Source organism: Bactrocera dorsalis, chromosome 3, assembly GCF_023373825.1.
Source record: "Bactrocera dorsalis isolate Fly_Bdor chromosome 3, ASM2337382v1, whole genome shotgun sequence".
In the NCBI taxonomy this organism is placed as follows: Eukaryota; Metazoa; Arthropoda; class Insecta; order Diptera; family Tephritidae; genus Bactrocera; species Bactrocera dorsalis.
This window is the reverse complement of record NC_064305.1, coordinates 17,191,118-17,215,457: the sequence shown is the minus strand read 5'-3', so window position 1 is coordinate 17,215,457 and position 24,340 is coordinate 17,191,118. Positions and strand designations below refer to the sequence as shown.

The 24,340-nt window shown below is 37.7% G+C and overlaps 1 protein-coding gene across 2 annotated transcripts in view; it reads left to right on the top strand.

Annotated features, from left to right (window-relative positions):
* The window catches only part of LOC105224686 (uncharacterized), a 205,781-nt gene that overhangs the window by 161,011 nt on the left and 20,430 nt on the right, over positions 1 to 24,340 (top strand). For both annotated transcript variants that reach the window (XM_049452488.1, XM_011202840.4), the window contains exons 4-5: positions 17,920 to 20,236; positions 20,304 to 20,883. In XM_049452488.1, coding sequence (XP_049308445.1) covers positions 17,920 to 20,236; positions 20,304 to 20,883 — 2,897 coding nt within the window. The remainder of the gene's footprint in view (positions 1 to 17,919; positions 20,237 to 20,303; positions 20,884 to 24,340) is intronic.

Genomic DNA, 24,340 nt, shown 5'->3' with positions numbered 1-24,340 from the left:
AGTAATGCAACTATGCATTAGTAGGAAGAATGGTTGCGAAAAAACGCCACATTCCAGCGAGGCACATTACATTTACCGTTATTTAGTATATAAATTTCAGTTTCACTTCGCCAGCTCGCGTTGGCAAAGAACTGCAAGCGACCGCAGACAATGCAACTATGCAAACAGCAACAGCAGCAACAACAACAGCACAGCAGCGGCAATGGCAACAGCCAGAAACAACTGTTAGCGGCAAGCTGTCGCTTCTTTGATGGATTTATGTTTTCCTGCTTCCACATTTAACTTTTTCACCCAACGATGACGTTGGCGGCCGCGCGTGTTCGCCACATTTTGTGTTTGGCGCATTTTGCTTTTCGTTTTGCAACTTTCTTGCGATGCTCGCTTGCTGCAACAAGACGTGGCACACACGCGCGCACGCGGGCCACACCAACGCGCCGGCTTGGCATAGCGGCAGCGAAACGCACACACACCGCGCACACAAGTGGTGCAGTAGCGAGCGGAAATCTGTGCGCTCATGCCAACTGCAGCAGCAGCAATATCAACCGCAACAACAACAACCATAGCTTCTAACAAAATCAAGCAACTGCATCGCCTTCGCGGCCACGAGCAACGCTGACAACAATGACATTGCAACAACAATGAATATGCGCATCAGCGATTGGCAACAGCAATCGACAACAACAACAACAACAATAAAGGTACCAGCAACAGCAACATGACACGCATAGATTGCGGCTTTGTCTTGCGCTCGGCGTGTGCAGCCTCCGTCTGTCAGTCAGTCACTCAGTTAGTCGGTTATTGTGCGCGACAGGCGAGAACAAATGGGGCAGCGGTGGCGCAACAGCAGCAGCAGGAGCAGCAACATTCAAGTGTAAAGATGTATTGTCGGCAATGTTATACATGAATGTCAGCTCGTTGACGGTTATGCCGTTGCCTTCGCATTTTTTGTTGCTTTTGCTGTAGTTTTCTTGTTATTTTTTGTTGTTTTTATTGTTATTGTTGTTGCAATTTTTCTTTTAGCATTGTTGCTGCTGCTCACATCCGCTTACCTTGTGCACTCTGCCATCGCATTCCGCTTTCCCACATCGTTTTGCGCCACCAGCGCCTCGCTGTGGATCGTGGATGCCGTCTCATGTCAACATTTCGCCTTGACACATTTCCTGACACTTTTTTTGCCAGTTTTACCACTTTAGCGCTCGCTTCATTTTCTATTTTTAGCTAACGTTCGCTGCTTTTCGTTCAACTCGTCGTTGTTGTTGTTTTAGTCTAATCTGGTTACCGTTAGATTGCATTCTCAGTTATGTTTCACTTATTTGTAAAAGGGCGAAATTTATTACTCGCCTCATTTTATTTATTGTTACAGTTATGTATGGTGTATTTGATTATGAAATGTTTGTTTTGTTATTGTTGTCATTCTGAAATTCTCAGCATTTCTTAATGTCTCACTAGGGCAATGAATGTTTCAAAGTTGACCCAGTGAGGGAAATTATATGGGGTAGGTCATGTGATGTCGAACTGTTTAGCATAAATATGGGAGCACATTACTACCTGAACTATTTTAAGCCGGATATGTTGTCTGGAAAGTAATAGGACTGAGTCGATGTATAGGGCGGTTGGTTAGGTAGCTGTTCACAAGAAAGGCGGTGTGAGCCGGAGCGTTGTCATGGTGCAACTTCCAATTTGCTGCGACATCTTGTCGAACCCGATAGACCCTTCGTTTAAGTCTCTTGAGGACTTCCACGTAAAACTTGGCGTTGACGGTTTGTACAGGAGGAACAAATTCATGGAGGACGAAGCCTTTGATGTCAAAAAAGACGATGAACATCACTTTCACTTTGGATTTGCTCATTCATCAGCTTTTCCACTCTAGGTGCTCGGAAACAACTGACAAGCCAGTCGTTTGTCCTCTACCGCATCCAGTCGGTGCGCACACGCTCCGAAGTGCAGTCGCGGCGGAAGTAAATCAGTCCTATTACTTTCCAGACCAACCCTGTATTACCTAAACAGGGTATATGAAATTTGGCATGAAGTTTGCTATACACAGAGGAAAACCTTGTAGACCCTATATATATGATCAGCATGACGAACTGAGTCGATTCAGCCATGTCCGTTTGTTTGGCCGTCTGTATATACGCGACCTAGTGCCACATTTTTGACATATCATTCTAAAATTTTGCATATATCCTTAATAGCTTATACCTGTCATTCAAAGCAACCGATCAAGTTCGAATTCTAACGGGTGATTTTTTTGAGGTTAGGATTTTCATGCATTAGTATTTGACAGATCACGTGGGATTTCAGACATGGTGTCAAAGAGAAAGATGCTCAGTATGCTTTGACATTTCATCATGAATAGACTTACTAACGAGCAACGCTTGCAAATCATTGAATTTTATTACCAAAATCAGTGTTCGGTTCGAAATGTGTTTCGCGCTTTTCGTCCGATTTATGATGAGGCTCATTTCTGGTTGAATGGCTACGTAAATAAGCAAAATTGCCGCATTTGGGGTGAAGAGCAACCAGAAGCCGTTCAAGAACTGCCCATGCATCCCGAAAAATGCACTGTTTGGTGTGGTTTGTACGCTGGTGGAATCATTGGACCGTATTTTTTCAAAGATGCTGTTGGACGCAACGTTACGGTGAATGGCGATCGCTATCGTTCGATGCTAACAAACTTTTTGTTGCCAAAAATGGAAGAACTGAACTTGGTTGACATGTGGTTTCAACAAGATGGCGCTACATGCCACACAGCTCGCGATTCTACGGCCATTTTGAGGGAAAACTTCGGACAACTTCATGGACCCGTAAGTTGGCCACCAAGATCATGCGATTTAACGCCTTTAGACTATTTTTTGTGGGGCTACGTCAAGTCTAAAGTCTACAGAAATAAGCCAGCAACTATTCCAGCTTTGGAAGACAACATTTCCGAAGAAATTCGGGCTATTCCGGCCGAAATGCTCGAAAAAGTTGCCCAAAATTGGACTTTCCGAATGTACCACCTAAGACGCAGCCGCGGTCAACATTTAAATGAAATTATCTTCAAAAAGTAAATGTCATGAACCAATCTAACGTTTCAAATAAAGAACCGATGAGATTTTGCAAATTTTATGCGTTTTTTTTTTTTTAAAAAGTTATCAAGCTCTTAAAAAATCACCCTATATAATCAAAGAAAACTGTCAACATAACCTTGAGTTCGACCTGTTTTGACGTGGTTTTTTCGGCTTCGGCTTACCGTTGTCACAATTTTCGGTCGATTAATCGTCTGTTTCCGGGTGGTAAACATAGATTCAAGACTCATCGCCAGTAATAATACGTTTCATGACATCCTGGTAGTCGGAAAGAATGGTTTTACTGTCATTAACGCGACGCTGTTTTTCGAAAATTTTAATTTAGTTGAGTTTCTCTTCTTCTTTAATTGATTTGTGCCAATCTAAAACACTTGTTCGCGACAAACAATTATCACCGAAGCCTTTTCTTATATTCTGAACGTTTGGGCAACAGAAATGTTATTCCGCACACAAAATTTAATGGAACTTCCTTCTTGCATAATTTCACTTGTCGTAAAAATCGTCAAATGTACTTTATGTGCTTCAGACAGAAAAGCGTATAGTAAGCCCTAATGATTATTTTGATGTGACATTTGACAGTCCTAAGAACCTAAAACAAAATTTTTTGACAAATACAGAAGAAGAAAAAGCATTTGGGTGGCTGACTGGAAATCCTCTCAGCGAAGTGCCATTCCAACGATTGACAATGGTAGAGTACCTAAGATTCGGCAGTATAAACTCGATTTTTTAAAAAAATATTTCAAATATTTCACTTCCATGGTGCTATTGGAACTGCTCTAAAATTTTGACTAGCTTCTGTTGTGAACAGGACTTCCAAAAAAAATTTAAGCACACTTGCTTAATGTCGCTCACAAAATATCTGCGAGTAATACTCTAAAAGTTGAGTCACACTTGTCGTAATAAAGGCTCTAGTGGACTTTCCGCAGCTTTAAAAGCCGCTGAAGCAATTGTTTATTTATTTATTTATATAAACTCTTATACTACCAAAAGTGTATTTAGAATGACTTTACTGTTTTAAAGCCCCGGCACGTGCTCTTTTATTGCTTTTTTATTAGTAGTCGTTACTATGTGATATTAAAAACAAGTTTAACTGCCTGTCACAACAAATTTCTGCGGAAAGGCAATAATTGGGGTCTCGGCTAGTATTACGACGAAACACACGAGCTTAAAAAGTCTTAAGCTTTGTATAATATTGTACTACGGCGGCTTTATGGATTTGCGAACCCACAGGCGCTGTGAGCCATTCGTCAATTGGCGCAGTTACTTGTTAGCTAGTAAAGGGGAAAGATAGGCAGTAGGAATGAAGGAAGAAGAAAATTAAAAAAAGATAAATTAAAAAAAAATTCAAAAATAATAAAAAAAATGAAAAATAAAAAAAATTCAAATTAAAAAAATTAAAAATAAAAATAATAAAAAAATAATTAAAAAAAAAAAAATTTTTGAAAAAAATTAAAAATAATAAAAAAAATAAAAATAATTTAAAAAAAATAGTTTGAAAAAAATCAAAAATAATAAAAAAAAAATAAAAATAATTAAAAAATAAAAAGTGAAAAAATAAAAATAATTAAAACAAAAATCAAAAATAATAAAAAAATAAAAAAAATAGTTTAAAAAAAATCAAAAATAATAAAAAAAAATGATTAGGAAGTAAAATTATAAAAAAAAAACATAAAAAAATTATTTGGCAAAATAGGAACGAATAGCAGTTAAAAACGTAAAAATAAAAAAAATATTCAGAAAAAAATTAAAAATAGCAACGAAAAGTAGTGAAACTGGAGCAAAGATCGCTTGTCTCTGCTGTTGTACACGCCAATAAAGCTGCTTAAGTGCCAAGATTTGAAAAGCAGCGCCAACACCAAACAACACCAAGCAACCAAACAGTCAAACGACGGCGACTATAAAGCCCGTTATCAGCGAATTGTATCAACAATAGTGCGGCGAAAATAGTGTAAAAGCGCAATTAAAAAGCGGGTGAGCTGTTCCGCGAGTGTTTTGTGTTCGTGCAATTTCTTTTACGATTTTTTCGCGCATTTGCTGCTGCCTGCAAATGAACATGTAAGCCAGCAAAATGCATGCAAGCGCTTAATTTCGCCTTTTTCTTTCAATTATATATTTTTTTATTTTTTATTTTATTTTTTTCGCCTTTGTTTTGCTTGTTGTACAACAAATTTGCAGTTTAATGATTTGCTCGCTGCAAATTGACACCATATTTATTTATGAATTGACGCGGCTTGACGCAAATTTTCGACGGCTATTACACATTTGGGCAATTTTTTTTTCGCTTCGCTCCTCAATGGCTACAACAAATTGCCAAACAAGCAACCCAGCAGCACAACAACTCACTGATTATTAAGCGTGTGTGTTCAAATTAGTGTGCGTTTGTGTTTGCTGGCATTTATTTAGAGACGCTTTTGTGATTTTTTTTCCAATTTTTCTTCACACATGAAAAAAATTAAATTATGAAGAAACTAGTTATCGCACTAATTGATTTTAAATGAGTGGCTCATTTTCTATGAGTGTGTGTGTGTATATATATTTAAAAAAAATATATATTTGTTTATTTAAGCACAATTTCCGCTGCCTCACTTCCAACTGCGTGGCGGCTTAATTGTGCATACAATAACGCATAGCAGCCGTGTGTCCCTCAGCTTGCTCGGCGGCCAAGTTCGTTGCTGAAGTCTTTTGTTCGTGACCCGACTGTGCGTCATTTAAGAATATTTATATACACTTTTGGTCATTAAACGCGCTCGAAATTCAGACGATTTATCAATTTCGCACTCAATTTATTGGCAGTCATTATTTGGCAGAAAAGGTTAAGCGTCGTTCAAAGCGTCGTACAAAGCAGTTCATCGCCCATCTGGCTGTAGCAACAAAAGAAAATCGCGTTTTTGTATTTACATTTGGAATTCACAAGCGCTGCAAGCTGCTTGCTGACAGCCATTTGATGGCATTTTGAAAAATTGCAGGCGTGGTCGTTTCGCGCTTAATCTAATGCGCACACACACACACACACTTGCAATAGAAACCGATATTAATACTGCAGGCGAGAAAATAAGGAAGTAAAATAAAGAATTTAAGCAATTTTTCTTGTTTAAACACGCTCTATTTGCCGAAAAAATGTCACGTGACAATTTAAATTCAGTTGAAAGTGAAATTAAACAGTTTAGTATTTAATATTAAGGTTGCACATGGACAAGAATTTATAGAATCATAAAAACAACATACTTAGTTAAATAAGGACAAGGAAAAGCGACGCTATAATGCCCTTCACCATTAAATTTTTTTTCAAACAAGATTCGTACTGACTTTGATCGGTCAGTTTGTGTTTAGCGTATTAAACTCCATACTTAAAGTAGTGTTTAATCTTAAACTCTAAATAAATAAACTCAAGTTGATGACACTGCGCCAAAATTGAGTTTAGAATAGTGTTTAACATTAAACCCCTCAATTTTTCATAAACTCGAGTTTATGAACAGCGATAATATATTTCTTATACAAAATTTTCTACTATATTAACACGATTAATAGAAAAACTTTGTGCTTAAGTTGACTTAACGAAAATATTTTGCAAACTAAACTCCGTGCTGAAAGTAGTACTTAGTCTTAAACTCTAAATGCATTAACTCGAGTTTATGACATAGCGAGAATATAAAATCTGGAGTAATGTTTTATACTAACTAAATTTACCTTAAACTCGAGTTAAAGACCAGCCAGTATATTGAGTTTAAAATAGTGTTTACATATAAACTCGAGTTTATCATTTTCAAACATGTTGACTTAAAGGATAATATTTTGTAAATTAAACCCCGTGTTAAAAAGCAGTGTTTAAGCTTAAACCCCAAAAACATAAACTCGAGTTTATGACATAGCGACAATATGTGGTTTGCAGTAGAGTTTAATATTAACTAACCTACCTTAAACTCGAATTTATGACCTGTGGGGATATTGAGTTTAAAATAGTGTTTACAATTAAACTCGAGTAGAGTGTTTAACACTAAACTCCTTCATTGTACATAAACTCGAGTTTATATATGAGTTTGATGTCAATGTTCATATGCCACAGCTATACTCCATAAGCCTTGAAACTGCTGAAAATGTTGTAGCTTCAAGTTATGCCATTTTTTCAACTAGTGGGCCTGATAACTCCAGCAGTACCTAAAAATTTAATATATGAATAAAACGTAGAAGTTAAGTATTCGAAGGGTCCGATAAGGTATGACTCGCATACAATCGAACGATTCTTCTTCTTTACTGGCTTAGATACCACTTAAACGGTATAGCCGATTCCACGTTTTGTTTCATGAAAAAATGGAGTCATAAGTGATGGCCGCAGTCATGTCAAATACTCAAGCGACTTTCAGAAAGATTATTTGTGTTACAAAAATATAAAACTCGAACTATAAGCCGAAGTGGTGTCTGTTGAACACGATTCCTATTAGAAACACTTTTCTTTGCCAATTTCAAAACAAAATGCCAATCTATGAGAAGCGCCAGAAGAGCTATTGAAACTACGCGCACTGTCATCCCTTCAACTGCAAGTCCAATAAAATTCCAATAGCCGCATTTGCTATAGCACTACACAACAACTATTGTCTAGTATTTCATGCTGTCATCATATATGAATTTATGATTTTCTAGATCTTATGGCCGAAATTATTTGCCCACTTCGCTGCCAAGCAGAAGCCATTCTACATGCACGAAATCGCCAAAGCCAACGAGTTGAAAGCCGCAGCGCGCATATAACGCAGCGGTGGGAGGCAGCAACGCTACCGTTTCACACACAAGTACACACACATATATACATATATATAACGTGCGCGTCAGTGCTGGGCATTCGCTTATGCGCCATCAGCTGAACTTGGAAGACTTTCACTATGAGCTCAGCTCGTTTTGTTTTCGTAATTGTTGAATAAAAAATGATTTGCTGATTTCTGCAGTAGTCGTGTTTGTTAGCGCCTTCTATTGTTATAGCCGCATGTTCTGTTTTTGTTTATTTTACATTGTACGCGCGGTTGATTGGCTTTGTCATGACCGCGCTAACGCGCTAGCCGGTAGCGCATTCAACTGTGCGCGCATGCGCACACGCGCACTCATTTATTCTTATCAACGATCGCTGACAGTTAAATAAATTGTGTTGTTGCTATTGTTGTTGCATTTGTGTTGTAAATAGCTTACTATTCGAATGCGGCGTTAGCAAGGGCTTATACGATCAACAATATTGTCGCTCATTTATCAAACAATTCAGCGGGCCGCCTCACATGCATCAGCCCGCCATTGGCGGCGATGCTCAACAAGTTGATAAATTTGCACCACCGGCGCTTTAGCAGCCTAATTTATACGTATATACATATGTGCGCTTATTTATAAGCTTCTTGGAGAAACGCCTACTCACGGCTTTCTTTTAGCGCTTTGCTAATTTTTTCTTTCATTTTGCGCTATGAAATTCTTAGGGCATCGCGGTGTATTAGCCGCAAATATAAACTTGTTTGCACACCTCATATTACATATGTTTGTTGGTGTTGTTTTTGTTTCAGCAAAACATGAATCTTCAATTCCCACATCATGTAAGTTGCCATTGGAACACGAATGTTCTTATTAAAAGGCGTCGAACGCACATGCCATATCATTGTATTCAGAGCGCAGCCTTAGGCATTGTATGAGCTTGTTGTTTTTGTATGAAGAAATTTGTAAGCATTTTGTTTGTGCATAAATTAAAATTGCATAAATTAGCACCTCCAATAATGCTTTTGATTTGACCGCGGTTTTTAACTCTCCTTTATGCTTAGTCTCTCTCTTTTTTAGTGCAGTGGCACTTCGAGATATCATAAATTTCTGGAAAAGTTAATTTTGCTGCCAGTGTTTTGAATAAAACAGAGAATTTTTATACAACAATACTAGTGGCAAAATCAATACATTACTATTACCATTACAAATACAAATACAAATACCATTACCATTACAAGTACAAATACAAATATTATTACAAATACAGATACAAATACAAACATAAATACAAATACTAATACAATTACAAATACAGATGTAAATACAAATACAAACACAAATACTAATACCATTACCATTACAAGTACAAATACAAATATAATTGCAAATACATTTATAGATACAAATACGAACATAAATACAAATACAAATACAAATACCAATACCAATACCAATACCAATACAAATACAAATACAATTACAAATGCAGATACAATTACAATTACAAATACAATTACGAACAAAAATACCCATACTTATACCGCTAAATCCAATATCAACTCAAAACGAGTACAAATACTTTTATCTTTACCAGTATCATTACCATTGCAAATCTTATCAGTCTACAAATACATTAATTACAGAAAATTACTACAATATAAAGAGCAACAAGAATACAAATACCAATATACTCATACTGTTTCCAATATCAACAGTAATGTCCGCCCCTAACGTGAATACCAATATCAGTGCCATTACCATTACCAAAACTTATACAGTTTTCAATATCAACAGCAAAGTCGGTACTAAAACAAGTGTTAATAAAATTAACATTACCAATAGCAATGTCATTATCAATATCAGTACCATTACCATTACCAATACCTATATAATTTTCAATATCAACTACAACGTCAGTATTAAAATTAGTGTCAATAAAATTAACATTCCAATAGAAATACCATTACCAATATCAGTACCATTAACATTACCATTACCAAAACTTTTACGATTTTCAATATCAACAGCAATGTCAGTAAAATTAACATTACCAATAGCAATACCATTACCAATATGAGTACCATTACCATTACCAATACTTATAAAGTATTCAATATCAACAGCAATACCAGTATTAAAACAAGTGTCAGTAAAATTAACATTACCAATAGCAATACCATTGCCAATATCAGTACCATTACCATTACCAATACTTACATATATCGTTTTCAATATCAACTACAACGTCAGTATTAAAGTTAGTGTCAATAAGATTAGAATTACCAATATCAGTACCAATATCAATTATCATACATATAAGAATTCCATAATAATTACTGCACATTACTATAATACAATGAAGAACAACAATAGAAATACCAATATCAGTACCAACACATTACCAATACCAATACTAATAGTTGTACAATATCAGCAATTTCGGTAACAACGAGTCTCTTTAAACATTACTAACATGATTACCTGCACCATTACCATTGCGAATATCCAACTTAATACAGATACGTATACAACTATGAAACCCAACAAAAATACCAATAATTACAGCACATTACTATAATACAAACAACTACAACATTGCGTACATTATATTTGTAAATACCACAACAAATACTAAAAATATTATTGAAAATATTGGCAATATCAACATCTCTTTCAATAATGGTATTATTCGTCATTACAAGTCCGAATGTAAACATCATTATCAATACCAATACATAGTTGTAGGCATATGAGTATATGACAAAAAGTTTAAAACACGTGTTATACATTTTGGGCTACGCGATAATTAATTATCAGAAATTGTTGATGTGCCGAAATTTACACTCGCAAAAAGTGAAAAATCGACGAACCAAACAACTCAACGCTAATGATCTCACAAACACACACTTACAAACACTACAAAGGTAAAGAAAGAAGAGGAAACCTTAATTACCATATTTCAGCAGCAAACACACGCGCACACGCACTCGTAATTACTGAACTCGATCTCAGCGAAAATAAAAGCAAGTGACGAAAAGTGAAAAATTAAAAGCCTATTTATATAGAGACCTATTAAACAATGAGCGAAAAATTTTTGTTTTTGTTTTTGAGACAACAGAAAAGCTTGCTTTCCTGCTTACTATTCTTTTGTTTTAAGAGGGCAATGTGGGTTAAAAAAAATTATTTTAAGAAAATGGAGAATTATTTTGAAATCTATTGAGAGTCTGCATTATCTATTCTCGACAACAGCAACATCATACGCCAAGGACAGAAAGGAAAGTAATTACTTACAAATTTTTTTTTCCACCACACCTTGACCTCTAAATGTAAATAATCCAGAAATAATATATTATTACATTGGTTTTTATTCTTTTTCTAATTAGCTCTAGGGTTAGATGAAAGAAAATTATAAAATTTCGAACCATACCTAGAAACATATTGATTGAGTTGAGCTCTTCTTGAACTTGAAGTTGTGTTAGGGCCTCAACGCACGCCACACAGCTACTGTCCTCAGCTGCTTCGGCACTTTTTCTTAATTAATGCTACAATCTTAGCTTATTGCTAATTAATTCAAAAAAAATTTTCTTCGTTTTTTGTTCTTACAAACCAGTTAAAACCGATAAACCGTAAAAAAAATATAAAAAACTGAAGGAAACTGCTCATGTGTTTAAGAATATGATTCATAGGCTTTCTCTTCAGCTCTCCTAACACGTAGTGCATGTGATGAGAATGTTAGGTTAGATGGATGATTCTTCAGCAGAGCTGAGAGGAGAAGGTGTTAGGTAGATATGACAGTCTTTGGCCAAAATAATATATCCGCAGCCATTTAGGAAGAACCAAAAATTCGGAGATACCGGTTGGTCCAAAATAATGCTAAGGTGGCTTGCCATATAATTCCTATGAATGCCCATTGCTTTAAGTCACGCTGTTTGTTGGTCCATTATCGTGAACTAAAGTCTACAGGAAGCACACGTAATATATCAACAAATAAACTTTTCGACCCTAATCTAGTTTTAAGATACAGTATAACTCACTTTCATTTTATTTATATGTAAGTATATACATATACGGCAAGGCTTATCCTTGACAAGAACCACTTATGGTAACCAAACATCGAGTACTGAGTGAGGAATCGGTCGCCTTATTCTGTTATAAAGGAGCAATAAAGTGATATTATGGCTTCAAGAGACCGTAGTTAAGCTAATAATAGTTTATGCAGCCGTTGTCTGGCGGAGGCTGTTCGGAAAAATACACACTAGCTAAGCACCTGTAACGTGGTTAAACAGCGGTCCACATCAGCATCTCGGGTGCACTAAGAATAACCCCAATAATGGCAGTAAGCGCTGTAAGTGCTTGTTAGCGAAGGCTGCTTTAGACTTAGGGAGGCTAGGTATATTCAGGGCTCCGGGCAGGGATACACAGAAATTCCCCACCCCTTTTCCTGGAGGTTCCTTATCTGCTCACCCACCTGACACAGAGATTTGTGGGCGGAGCGAAGCCGTGGGAGAGTTGATGCAGTGACCTTTCCAACAAGTGGGTCAAAGTTAAACGGGAAAGAGTTAGTGGAGTCTCTATTATCTCTGAAGCTCTCCATTAAATCTAGTTAAAGACTATCAGACCACTGTAGCGTTTTCCAATGAGAGGTCATCAAGGCAGTAGTAGATGTACCGCTCCAAAGCGCTCCAGTCTTCAGAGAGCTGTTCATTTACTCCGATTGCCGACCAGCTATACTTTCTTTGAGCTCGCTAAGTGTGCGCTCAAAACTAGTCAAGGAGTACGTAACCTCATTAGCAATAGCTTCAAGCTTCTTTCATATTACACTTGAACGGGCATTGAAAATCAGATGAGCTTGCTATGGAGGACCCTTTTTCCCACATTTCATCTGATTGGAAGCGAGTCGAGTTTTCCGATATCTTCTTGTGTTCTGGTGTTGGATCTTTGGAGCTCCAGTAAGGTCAGCAAGCGCTTGTACGACTGCGAGATTCTGCTAGCCCAGAGTGAACCGTAAGAGGTCCTCCTAACTACTGGTTCTTAGCAAAGTCAATTTCACTACAATTATAGGTGTTCTGACTGTATACTGTCCAAATGGTTCACAGCCGGTGCAATTGAATATTCTGTCGAACTGAAATTGGAATATCCCAGTAAACACACACTTGAAGAACCTACCGAAGTGTCTGAGATTGATATCAACCAACTTAATGAATTTGTGGTAATCTCAAAACGGTTCGTCGACCTGTGAAGATGCACCTTTAGACGTTTATGGTTATGGGAAGAATATTTATTCAAGTAAGATTCATCGATTTTGAATGCATCCTAGACGAATTTTGTGAAAATTAAATCGAAATTTGGAATGTGAAAGTAAAAAACAATATTCAAAGTATTGACCATTGGTTTTATTACATTTGGATCGCTTTTCTGTCATTTTATGGGTAACATGTCAATAGAAATGTTCGTTTTTCGAAGCAAACCAATCAGACAAAGAATTTTTGTCTTTGGATCCTCAACTAAAAACCTGAGTATAGATCTCCACCAACGCGCAATAAAACAAATTATCTGAATAGAATTTTATGTTTGAAAGATTGTCAAATTTAGCGCCATTCCATTATTTGGACCACAACTGTACAGAGACGGGTATTACTTATGAATAACTACATGAATCATCATCTATTTGAACTTGCTGGTTATATTATTATTACTTATTACTTATATAATAATTTTATTGTATTAACAGTAAATATATTAAAATACTCGACAACGCATTGTTACTTCGTATTATTAATCTTAAATTTTCCGTGTTGTTTTGTTTGATCTTCGCCAAAACTCGAGGGCACTTCGCTGCTAATCGCGGCGCAGAATCTACAACTTGGCTAATTTGCTGCCTTAGTTCATTGTTATAATTTAATTTAAACGCGATTATTGTTATTGTTATTGCTGTTATTGCTATTATTGCTGTTTTTGTTGTTTTTTTTTATTATTTTTAATACAAATTTACACGGTTATTCCGGATTTTATGTTTATTATGAATAATGCCATGGAAAATGCGCTACAATTTTATTAGCAGACAAGACGCCAGTGTCGGTGAGACTTGCCGCCAACTGTGACCGCTTGAAATCATGTTTGTTTTATATTAACTATAGTTTTTATTTGTAACTTTTTTGTTTTTCTTTTTGTTTTTTTGTTTTTTTTTTATAATTTTTTTTTATGTATAATAATTTTGTAGGGTTTTTTTTTTTAATTTTTTTATTTTGATTTTTTTAATGTTTTTATATTTGTTTCTGTATTTTTATTCGTGTTTTTGTATTTTTTACATATTTTCTAATTTTTTTATTATCCAAAATTTTTAACTTTTTTATGTGTGTATGTATGTTTTTTGTGTAAATTTTTTGTATATTTGTTTTTGTAATTTTCGGTATATTTTATTCGTTTTTGTTGCCTTTGCTGCTACCTTTATTTACGAGCTAATTCTTTTATATTTGTTTTTTTTTTTTTAATTTTTTTTAATATTTTTTTTAATATTTTTTTTTGTAATTTTTTATATGTTTGATTTTGTAATTTTTAAACAAGTTTTTGTATTTTTTTCTATATTTAATTTTATATTTTTAGTTTTTAAAACTTTTTAAATTTTTTTTTACTCTTTTTACATTTTTGTATATTTTTTTTGTAATATTTGTTTCTTGTTTTATAATTTTCTGTAATTAAGCTTAATAAACTTGGTTTTGTTACCTTTATTTACAAACTAATTCTTTTATATTTTAGTGCATGTGATTTTTTTTTTTTAATATTTTTTTTTGTTTTTTTTTTTAATTTTTTTATATTTAATTTTGTAGTATATAGTATAGCACTATACGTGTTTTTGTATTTTTTTTTTCAATTTTTTTTTTATTTTTTTTATAATTTTTTGTCATTTTATAAACTTGTTACCTTTATTTACGAGCTAATTCTTTTTATACTCTCGCAACAAAGTTGCTAAGGAGAGTATTATTTATATTTGTTTTTGTAATTTTTTATAGTGTTTTTGTATTTTTTTAAGTTTTTTTTAAATTTATTTTTTTTTAATTTTTTTGCATTTATTCATATTTAATTTTGTAATATGTATATAGTATAGTATTATATGTGTTTTTGTATTTTTTTAATTTTTATGATTTTTTTTTTTTTTAAATATTTTTTTTTTTAATTTTTTTCAATATTTTTCAATTTTTTTTTTTTTAATTTTCTTTTAATTTTTGTCATTTTTTTTTGTATAATTTTTTTATATATTTGTTTTTTATTTTTGTTTTTATATTTTCTTCGTTTTTGTTACCTTTATTTACGAGCTTCCTCACTTGTAGTCGTTCAAGCCTCATGCCGACACCTTTTAACCTTGAAATCGTGCACGACGATTTTCGGTGTGTTGCTCTCGCTTGCTGCCTTAATTTCGTATAATCTTCAGCTTTTTTACGCGCTTTTTGCTCATGTTTCGGCGTAAATGTCGCTACGTCCACTTGTTATGTGCCAACGCAAATTAATTGTTTATACATACATATACATATGTATATATGGAGTATAATATATATGTTTACATGTACGTGTATATATTTGCTCGTTACTTAACTTATTTTCAAGTATTATTCAATTAAGTGCAATATTTTATTTCCTGAAATTTAATCTTAATTAGATTTAAAACATATTTATGTATATACCATATATACATACATAAGTACATATATATTTATATTGTACGATATGAATTTGCGCAGTTAATTTCCTTCATTTGTTAAATTAAAAAACATTAATTGCAAGTAATTTACTTGTTTTGCGCAAAAGTGTTAAAATGTCAAAAAAAATCTGTAAATGTGGCTTCGAAATTTTGTCTTATATCAAAAACAAATGACTAGCCTGTACGTGAACTGGATTTTCTTTGTTCATTTTTAAATACAATAAAACTATAATTCAATTCTATAAACAGTGACAGTTTTGTGAGTTTGGATTTATTTTCTAAATTTTATAAAGAGTTTTTGAGTATAGTATAGAATGCTATAAATCATTCCTATCCTCTTCAAAATAAGCTCCTTTCAATTTCGTCTCACAATAATTAATCCAATATAAATAACCACCTTAGACGCGGCTTATAACACTTTTAGAGAATCAACCAACAGCGCATCCCGCGAAACCGAACTTCGCCTGTCAACAGCGACAGGAAATCACAGGTTGCTTATGTGCCGAAAAGGCATGTTGACGCTTCATACAAAGAAAAAAAACTACGATACTATAATACCTTTCACAGGTGCATTTCTTATAGCTTAAAAGGGTATATAAAGAACTTTGTCTTAATTTTGATGGCACAGTTTGTATGACAAGTATATCCAAGAGTAGTCCGATCTGGACGATTTCTACGGCGATTGTAGCGTTGCCTTGGGTAATCCATTATGAGGATCCAACCTTTTTTAAATAAAAAACACAAAAACTTCAAATTTAATATGGGGAATGTTTATTATCATTCGAAAGAACATTCTTTCAAATGTTGGCCGCGGCTAGGTCTCAGATGCTCCAACCGTTGAGTCCAATTTTTGATGACTTGTTCGAACATTTCTACTTGTAACTGGCGAATGGCACGCAAGGCCAGAATCGAAGCGGAACTTTTGTGAAGATATCTTGTCAAATTAAAATTTTGCCAAGACAAGTACTTGATATTCATCCGTCAGTTCGTATGACAGCTATACCACATAATAGTCCGATCAGAACAATATGTCTGGAGATTGAAGTATTCCATGTCATATTTCGGTCGTTCCGTTTCACTAAATTCCGTGCCAGATTTCAGATTGATATCTCATAAACTGAGAGACTACTGCGCGTATATACAGAAAGAGATGGACAAGGCTAATACGGCTGAGGTCTCCATGCTAATTATTTGCAGAGAAATCTCCCAAAAGCGGTCATTGTCGAGAACAGTCTTTCTGTCCGATTAACGAGGTGATCACCACTAGTCGACATGCGTAACAGTTAGGGTCGTTTGCGCGTGAATTGGCGGCGAAGGCATTTAACTAGGTACTAGGGTTAGCTTCTTGTGTGAAAAGTGTGTGCGTGGAATGTGCGTATGGGGTCCAACCCCTGATCACTAGTCCAGATCAGTGTGGAAACTTAATTGGTAGTAATTTCGGCTACAAGGTCTGAGCGCAGACTTAATTCTTGTATGACGGGGAGCATGAGCCCTTGGAGTTCGCTCCAACCTCCTCATGCGAACCGTCCCTTCGGAAAAATTGTGGTAGTTGTGGTTAAAACCTGAATGCAGGAAGAATTGACACTTTGTCAGTTGAATGTGGAGTTGCATTCTAATCGGGTACCGGACCCAAAGTACAGCAGAGGTTTAGATAGACCTCAAACACTACCAATTTGGTTAGTCTGTCCCTTCCACACTGCCAATTGGTACTGAAAATAACTATCATTTTCAAAGCGCTGATCAGCGCATTGATTTGATTCGCTATGCTCGTTGAACGCCGTGGGGTCGGGATGCCGTCAGCAGATACCTACGTTAAACACATTGTTCTTTGTCTGATTAATGGAGATGTCCGCTTAATAGAACGTCAATTTAATAGAGTTTTCACTGTACTTTAAAGAGTTTCTGACGTTTCCTTTTTGCTGTTACTCCTCCAAAAATCAAGTTTCTGGAGCTTGTGGAGAGTCAATATCGATATATGGCCTAGCGTTGTCCTAGTAGAATACAATTCTTTTCTTTCTTTATACGGTCCAATTGTTTATAAAACTAATCCTTATTCGAAGTTTGGCCGAAGGGAAACATCTCATCTCATCTAGATCATTGCCTGAAAATTTAAAAGAATAACAGAGCAAAACCTTTCTGATCGTCAATCCTTGGCCAACCTTAAGTTCGCTAAAGTAAAGTTGTAAAGTAAAAAGTGGAGGTTTCTTCACTCCATTAGGCAAGGTAGAATTAGAGGCCTCTTAAACTATTAGTGACTCTTGGACAGTGTTACCAACTTGTTTTTTTCGATCGGTATATTTAAGCCGTTTATTAATTATTGATCTCTAGATATTCTACAACTTTAAAGTCTCAAATGATCATAACAAATCCTCTCACTTTATGACTAAGCAAATGAGTACTAATATTTCTCTCACTTCTTTTCAATTACAGGAAAACATCCAAACGAACTAACGAATTACGAAACAACTAATTTACAACCACCACAAAAGACCATACCATCGTACCACCAGCTGCCCGCAGACCTCTCCGAAGAGAGCATACGCAAAGAAGCCGCTTTGGTACTCGCACAAGCCGAACGTCATAAGAGCAAAGCCGAGAACGGCGATAATATACCCACATTTAAGGTACGTACAAAACGTAGTGGTGATCCGAACCCAAAGAAGTTCCACTCATTACCCACACGCAAAAAGAAGTCGCCCGCTAAGCCAGTGTCGCGCAGCGTAAGTGACGCAGCTGCCAAAAAGAACGCGAAGCGCCCATCAATTTTCAATATCTTCAGTCGTCGCAGCGACACGAATGTCAATCAGGTGGACCGTGATCCGCGTTTCGAAGACAGCGGCGGTCGACGTTTAGTACGTAGCAAGAGTGATGTTGGCTCTTACAATAAGGAAGAGCGTAAATACAAGAAATCTTTGAAGGAACCCAAATCTAACGCTGCTGCACAAGGTGGGCTGCAGACACTGAACAGCTCTAGTAAGCAACAACTTATCAACACACCACTGAGTCCCATAATTGAGAACGCTCAGAAGGAGGACTATTTTGCGGAGCAATTCAATAGAGAGCGTCGTAAATCGGAGGCTATAACTGAGCGAGAAAAGCATGAGAGTGGACTGAGTGAGCTGCTCGAACGCAGTCGCAGACAAGCTGAAGAGGACGATAATATTTTGGGCAAAGGCCATATATCACACGCGATACGCGATAAAATACTAAGCTTACAATCCAAATCACAAGACAATATGCACAGTTCACAGTTGCCGGCACAAAAGTTGCCGCTTACCAAAGGTGTCACCGTAAATGGCTTAGCGAAACGTTTGTCTATGGAACGTTTCTCACCACCGCCACCGCTTTCCGGTCCGGCCTTCTCATATATACGCCCCAATGAAGGCATTATGTATGCGCAGTTGGATCATAATGAAGATGAGAATCGCTATCGCCGCGAGTACATACACTCGCCGAACAGGGAATTGCGTACACCCTTGCGTGAATATCGTTCACCGGCACGTGATATACGTGATATGCGCTCGCCGGAACGCGAGCTACAAACACCCACAAAGACGCTGGGCCGCCAGTCAGTCGACCGCACTGACTTCACTACTAGTCAAAACAACCTTAAGAATGCCTACAACTACAATACGCATAACGGCCGTATCGGAAACGGTAATGGCAGTCGCATTATTATTGAACAATCGACGACACGTGGTTCGCCAGGCACATATGGATCACCCAACGGACAAGTAGGTTCCACTACTATACGCATCACAAACTCACACTCTCCATCGCCATGGCAACAGCTCAGTCCACGCAATTTGAGCGATGAGGACGAAGGTTTGGGCATTGAAACACGAAAATACTACGAAGACGAGTCTACTGGGTTGACACAATCGCGCAGCAGTAAATCGCCCGCTGAGCCACCAATTGTACCGGTCATACGTAGTATTACGCCGACGATCGAAAATGACTATGACACGCGTGGCTATCAATCGCCGACACGTGATGAACCTATGAATGATATTGGATATCGACGTGCACGTCTTGAGTCGCGCATACTAACGCGACGTTTCGGTGAGCCGACGACATTGGAACGTAATGGCTACCACCGTGATGTGGAAGCATCACCGGAACGCTTCGAACGCAATGACTATCAACGTGATACAGGCGCATCACCAGAACGTAATAGAGAAATACGCGGGCAGTCCGCGTATCAGCGCTACCTCAGTCCCGAACGCGAGAGAGAGTCATATGAACCACGCTTCCATAAAATGGAAACTTCGGAAATATTAAATAAATATTCACCGGAACGCTCACATCTGGATATCATCGCACCAACAACGGTGCCGGTTACAACACCATTAATGGAGAAAACGTCTCGTTATAAGCATACAAAATACTATGACGATGGACGTGGCGGTGTAAAAGAAGTTTATGAACGGGAAACACACTTGGATGCCGATGGAAAACCACATGTACGCGAGACACGTCACCGTGAACGCATGGACGGCTCTATGGAACGTCAGCAACTGCAGGACTATGAGCCGAAGAGCTTGGACTCACAATTAACAAGCACAGATCAATATCGCTCCTCGCCGGAAAACATGAAACGTTACGAAATGAGCACGGCACACACACAGGATTGGCATGGCAGCAGTTTGAAGCGTGACAAGCTGCAACAGCGCAGCTTCGACAAGGGAGACTCCGGTATTGAGAATGACTTCCGCAAGGAATCCTTCAATGGCGAGGTTACATCCAGGTAAGTTTGCTTAGAAATATTTTTGATTGATACTGTGCGACTATTATTATATTCATTTTGCACGCAGATGGCGCAAACGCACCATTGCCGACGACATAAAAGCCTGTGAGGCTTTCCTGCGTAAGGAGCGTCGACACATCGAGCAGTTGCATGTCGCACGGCGTCGAGATAGTTATGTCTACCGTGAACGTTCCATCGATGATGGCTCACATTACGATCCACACTTAGACAAATATCCCGCTGCAACGAGTACGCTGCGACGCAAGGATCAACAGTCACAGACGGCCGGCACGGAGACGCTAAAACGCAACAAAAAGCTCGGCGGTTTCGAGAAGGTGAAGCAACTCTTCACCGGCGGCAGTGGCGGCGGTGGTGGTAGCGGCAGCGGCAGTGAAGGTGGCAAGTCGGGCAAGAAGGATGGTGACCGACAAGCGCGCGGCAACAGCAGTACCGCCACCAGCAGCAGCGTGCCGACCACACGAACGGGTACAGCCAAAGACAAAGACAGCAGTGGTGGCGAGAAGGAGCGCCCACGTTACATGGTGAAGGAGGAGGAGATGCGTTCGCGTTACAGTGAGCATCGCGGAAGTGCCGGCTCGGCAGCGTTAGCAGCAATGCTGCACGACGACGCGTTGCGCGAACCAAAGGTGAGTAGCAAACGCATTGAGTTGATGAGAAAATCGTGTATGTCTAATTAGAAAATCATTTACAAACGCCGATTGTAACGGTTCAAATTCAGTGTGGTGGCGGAAAGTTCAGTGTCCGCGCCAATATGCGAAGTTCGTAATTATTATCGTATTGATCTTTAATTCAATGGACCGCTTGGGAACTTTTTACAGCGCCGACATATTAACCCTTGCTGCTGCGGCACTGTCATGTCTGGTTACATTGAAAAAAACAACGACAGTACCGCTCAATACAAAGCCTGTCTGCGTGCGCTGAATTCTATTGTTTGGCCATTTTTTTTATCTAGTCTATTCAATGAAAATGTCTTCTTGCCACACGCACACTTGGGCGCTCGCATGTCTGCCTGCGCAAGTGTCAATGTGTTGATTCCTGTAACTTGCGTAATACTCGCAATGAAGTTTACTTTTAAAACTATTCAAGCAATTCAAGTATTTTGAATGACGTAACAGCTATCGCTTCTTCGACAGCTACGCTTCGTCTGCTCTTGCTGTTGGCGAGCATCATAGACATGCAACATGAATATGTATGCCAGACAATAGACGGACGGCTACAAGTATGGTAAACATGAATATTTTGGTGCAAATACAGTGGCGGTCAATAAATGTGAACATATTTTTGGCTCACATTGCTTCGTTAAACCTAAAGGGGACGATACAACTAATATTGGAAGAGGCTTGAGTACAAGTTTTACCTTCTTCTTCTTTATCGGCGTAGACACCGCTTTCGCGCTTACACCCGAGTTTTCAAAAGCGCGCCAATCGTTCTTCTCTTTCGTTGTTTGGCGTCCATTGGAGACTCCAAGTGTAGCCAGGTTTTTCTCTGCCTGGTCTTTCCAAAGGAGTGGACTCTTCCTCTGCTTACACTAGCGGATACTGCGTCGAGTACTAATGATGGTTCCAAGATAAACGAAATTTGGCTACGAGCTTTTTACTCATAATTTTTAAACTTTGAGCAGTAGATTAAATCGTCCTAGACTAGGTTAGGCTATGAATCTAACTCATATTTACCAAATACCTCATAGATCATCCAAGCGCTTGGAGCATTAAACAAATTTATTAAGTCGCTTAATACCAATCCCAGCCACTTTGCTAGATTCTCCAAAGGAACATATATATGTCTACCGAGATATTTCCATCCCAGTTTACCAAAAGCCGGGCAAAAGAAGAGAAGGTGTTAAGGTGATTCCATACAGTTTTGGCAAAGAAACATACCCATAGGACAGTGTTCAGTCATAGCATCTACAATAGCGGCGAAATTGACTTTGCTTAAGTAGTTCGGAGGACCTCTTACGGTCCACTTTGGCCCAGAAGGATCTCGAACCAACGCCTGCTAAGTTCACTGCAGGTCCATAGATCAAGCGCAAGACTTGACTTTGTTAGAGTAGTTCGGAGGACCTCTTGCAGTTCAATTTAGGCCAGAAAAATGTCGGACTAAAACCAGACAAGTTCTCTGGAGGTCCATAGAACCAGCGTAAGATCGCAAGAGGACGATCGATTGACTTGGGGTAAACCCTAGAAAACTTGAAGTTCACTAGTTTCGAAAGCACAGTCAGCGATCTCAAAGCCGCTCGGCTATCCGATAGAATGCACACCTTTCTGAATGAGGCTGCACTTCGAAGTCGTATAGGTACCGCTACCTTACTGGCAGCCACATCCGCTCAAAACAGCGCTACAGTGGTCTTGTATACTGAAACTAGAGTCTATGAAAAGCTCTCGAAATAACACTCCTCCTCCTACTCTCCTACTTCGATGCATCCGTGAAGAAGTTCACATCCGCACGAACGACACTGTAGTGGTCTAGTAGACTAGAGCTAAAGTTTATGGAAAACTCCCGAAAGAAGATTCTCCGTCGAACCCTCCCTCTTAATTTCGATACATCCGTGAAGAAGCTCACTGCACCTCTTCTCCACCGTCTCTGCCTCGCTCACAAATACCTCGCAGGTGTTAGTGCTGTAGGTACTGTCAGGTGAAGATTCCACCATGCAGTGGTCTAGATTGTAAGGAATGAAATCGAGAATATTGGTACTAAAAAGGAAAGTTCCGTCTCGATACTAAAAAATAATCAGAAGGATTGAGATAGTAAAATTTTTTGAGAATCAAAAAGATTTCGTCTGTAAATCCTAAAGCGCTCACTTTATTGCCTTATGAATAAAAGTCCAACCAAACGGAAGCTTCCATCCTTTCTAAATTTTTCTACATTATTCGTTGTGAGCAATCCCTCTTCTCAACTACACTTACTCACAATAATACCCACCACTGTATGTAAGCATAAGGTAGGCATGAACTGGCGGCAAATTGCTTCCTCATGGCGTGTTGGCGCTCTGGACGCACATCACATCGGTTTGGCCGACCGCCTCCGTAGTGCGGTGACCGACAGCACTTGATGTGAGGCGCTACTTGCGACACACCGCGGCTTCATTTCATTGTGTTGTATGTCAGACTTTTGCTATGCACCGCCTGCCGCCTATCGCACTTCCGCAGCCGCAGCCGCTGCCTGTTATAAAGTGGCATGCAAATTGCTATCTGGTAACGTGTTGCAATGCGGTGCGGCATGATGATTGTGCGGTTGTAGGAAGGTGACGCTGCATGCCGCATGTTGCATGTCGCACCTACAACTAACTAACCAGCACCAGTGCGCGCGCAACAATTCAAAGCAAAGCATCATCATTTCCACTTCAGTTTTCCGCCACTATTGCTGCTGTTGCTTCTTCTTCTCACTGATTTTGTTTTACTTTGACGTTTGTGTGCATTTTTTCTTATGTCTAGTTAAGGGCTTCGACATTTAAATACAGTTAGCTGTGCGCTAAGTAGGCGCTCGTTGTGAGCCATGAATTGTTTGGGAAAGGTCGTTGCGGTCAGCTTATTGTGGCACAACTATTACCGTACACTCATAACTAACAAAGACACCACTCTTACGCAAGCAGTTGATTCAGTTTTTTTATAGTTTTGATCAATAAGAAGTGTATAACTGTTATGCAGAGTTGCATATACAGTGGCTCCAAGCCAAAGTCGGACACCGTAGAGAAAAATGTTCTTTCCTAAAAATATTTGAACCAAAGCAGTTAGAAAAAAAAGTAAAATATTTTTTCAATTACTTATTTATTTCAGTTTCAAAATATAAAAACAAAACATATAAATTAATTCAGTATTATAAAATATTCTACTGAAACATCAAATAAGAGCAAATTCAATGCACAAGCCAAACTCGGACAGTCAACAAGTTTTCTGAAATTGCGGTATATATTTTAAAAACTAATATTTTGTATGAAGACCTTTATTTTTAGTAACCATTTTGAGCCGGTTAGGCACTGATTTAACTAATTTTTCGCAAAAACTAGTTTCGATTTTTTCCCATTCTTGTTATAAGATAGATTTCAAATCATTTTTGCTTGATACGGAATGCTGTCGAATTTTTGTG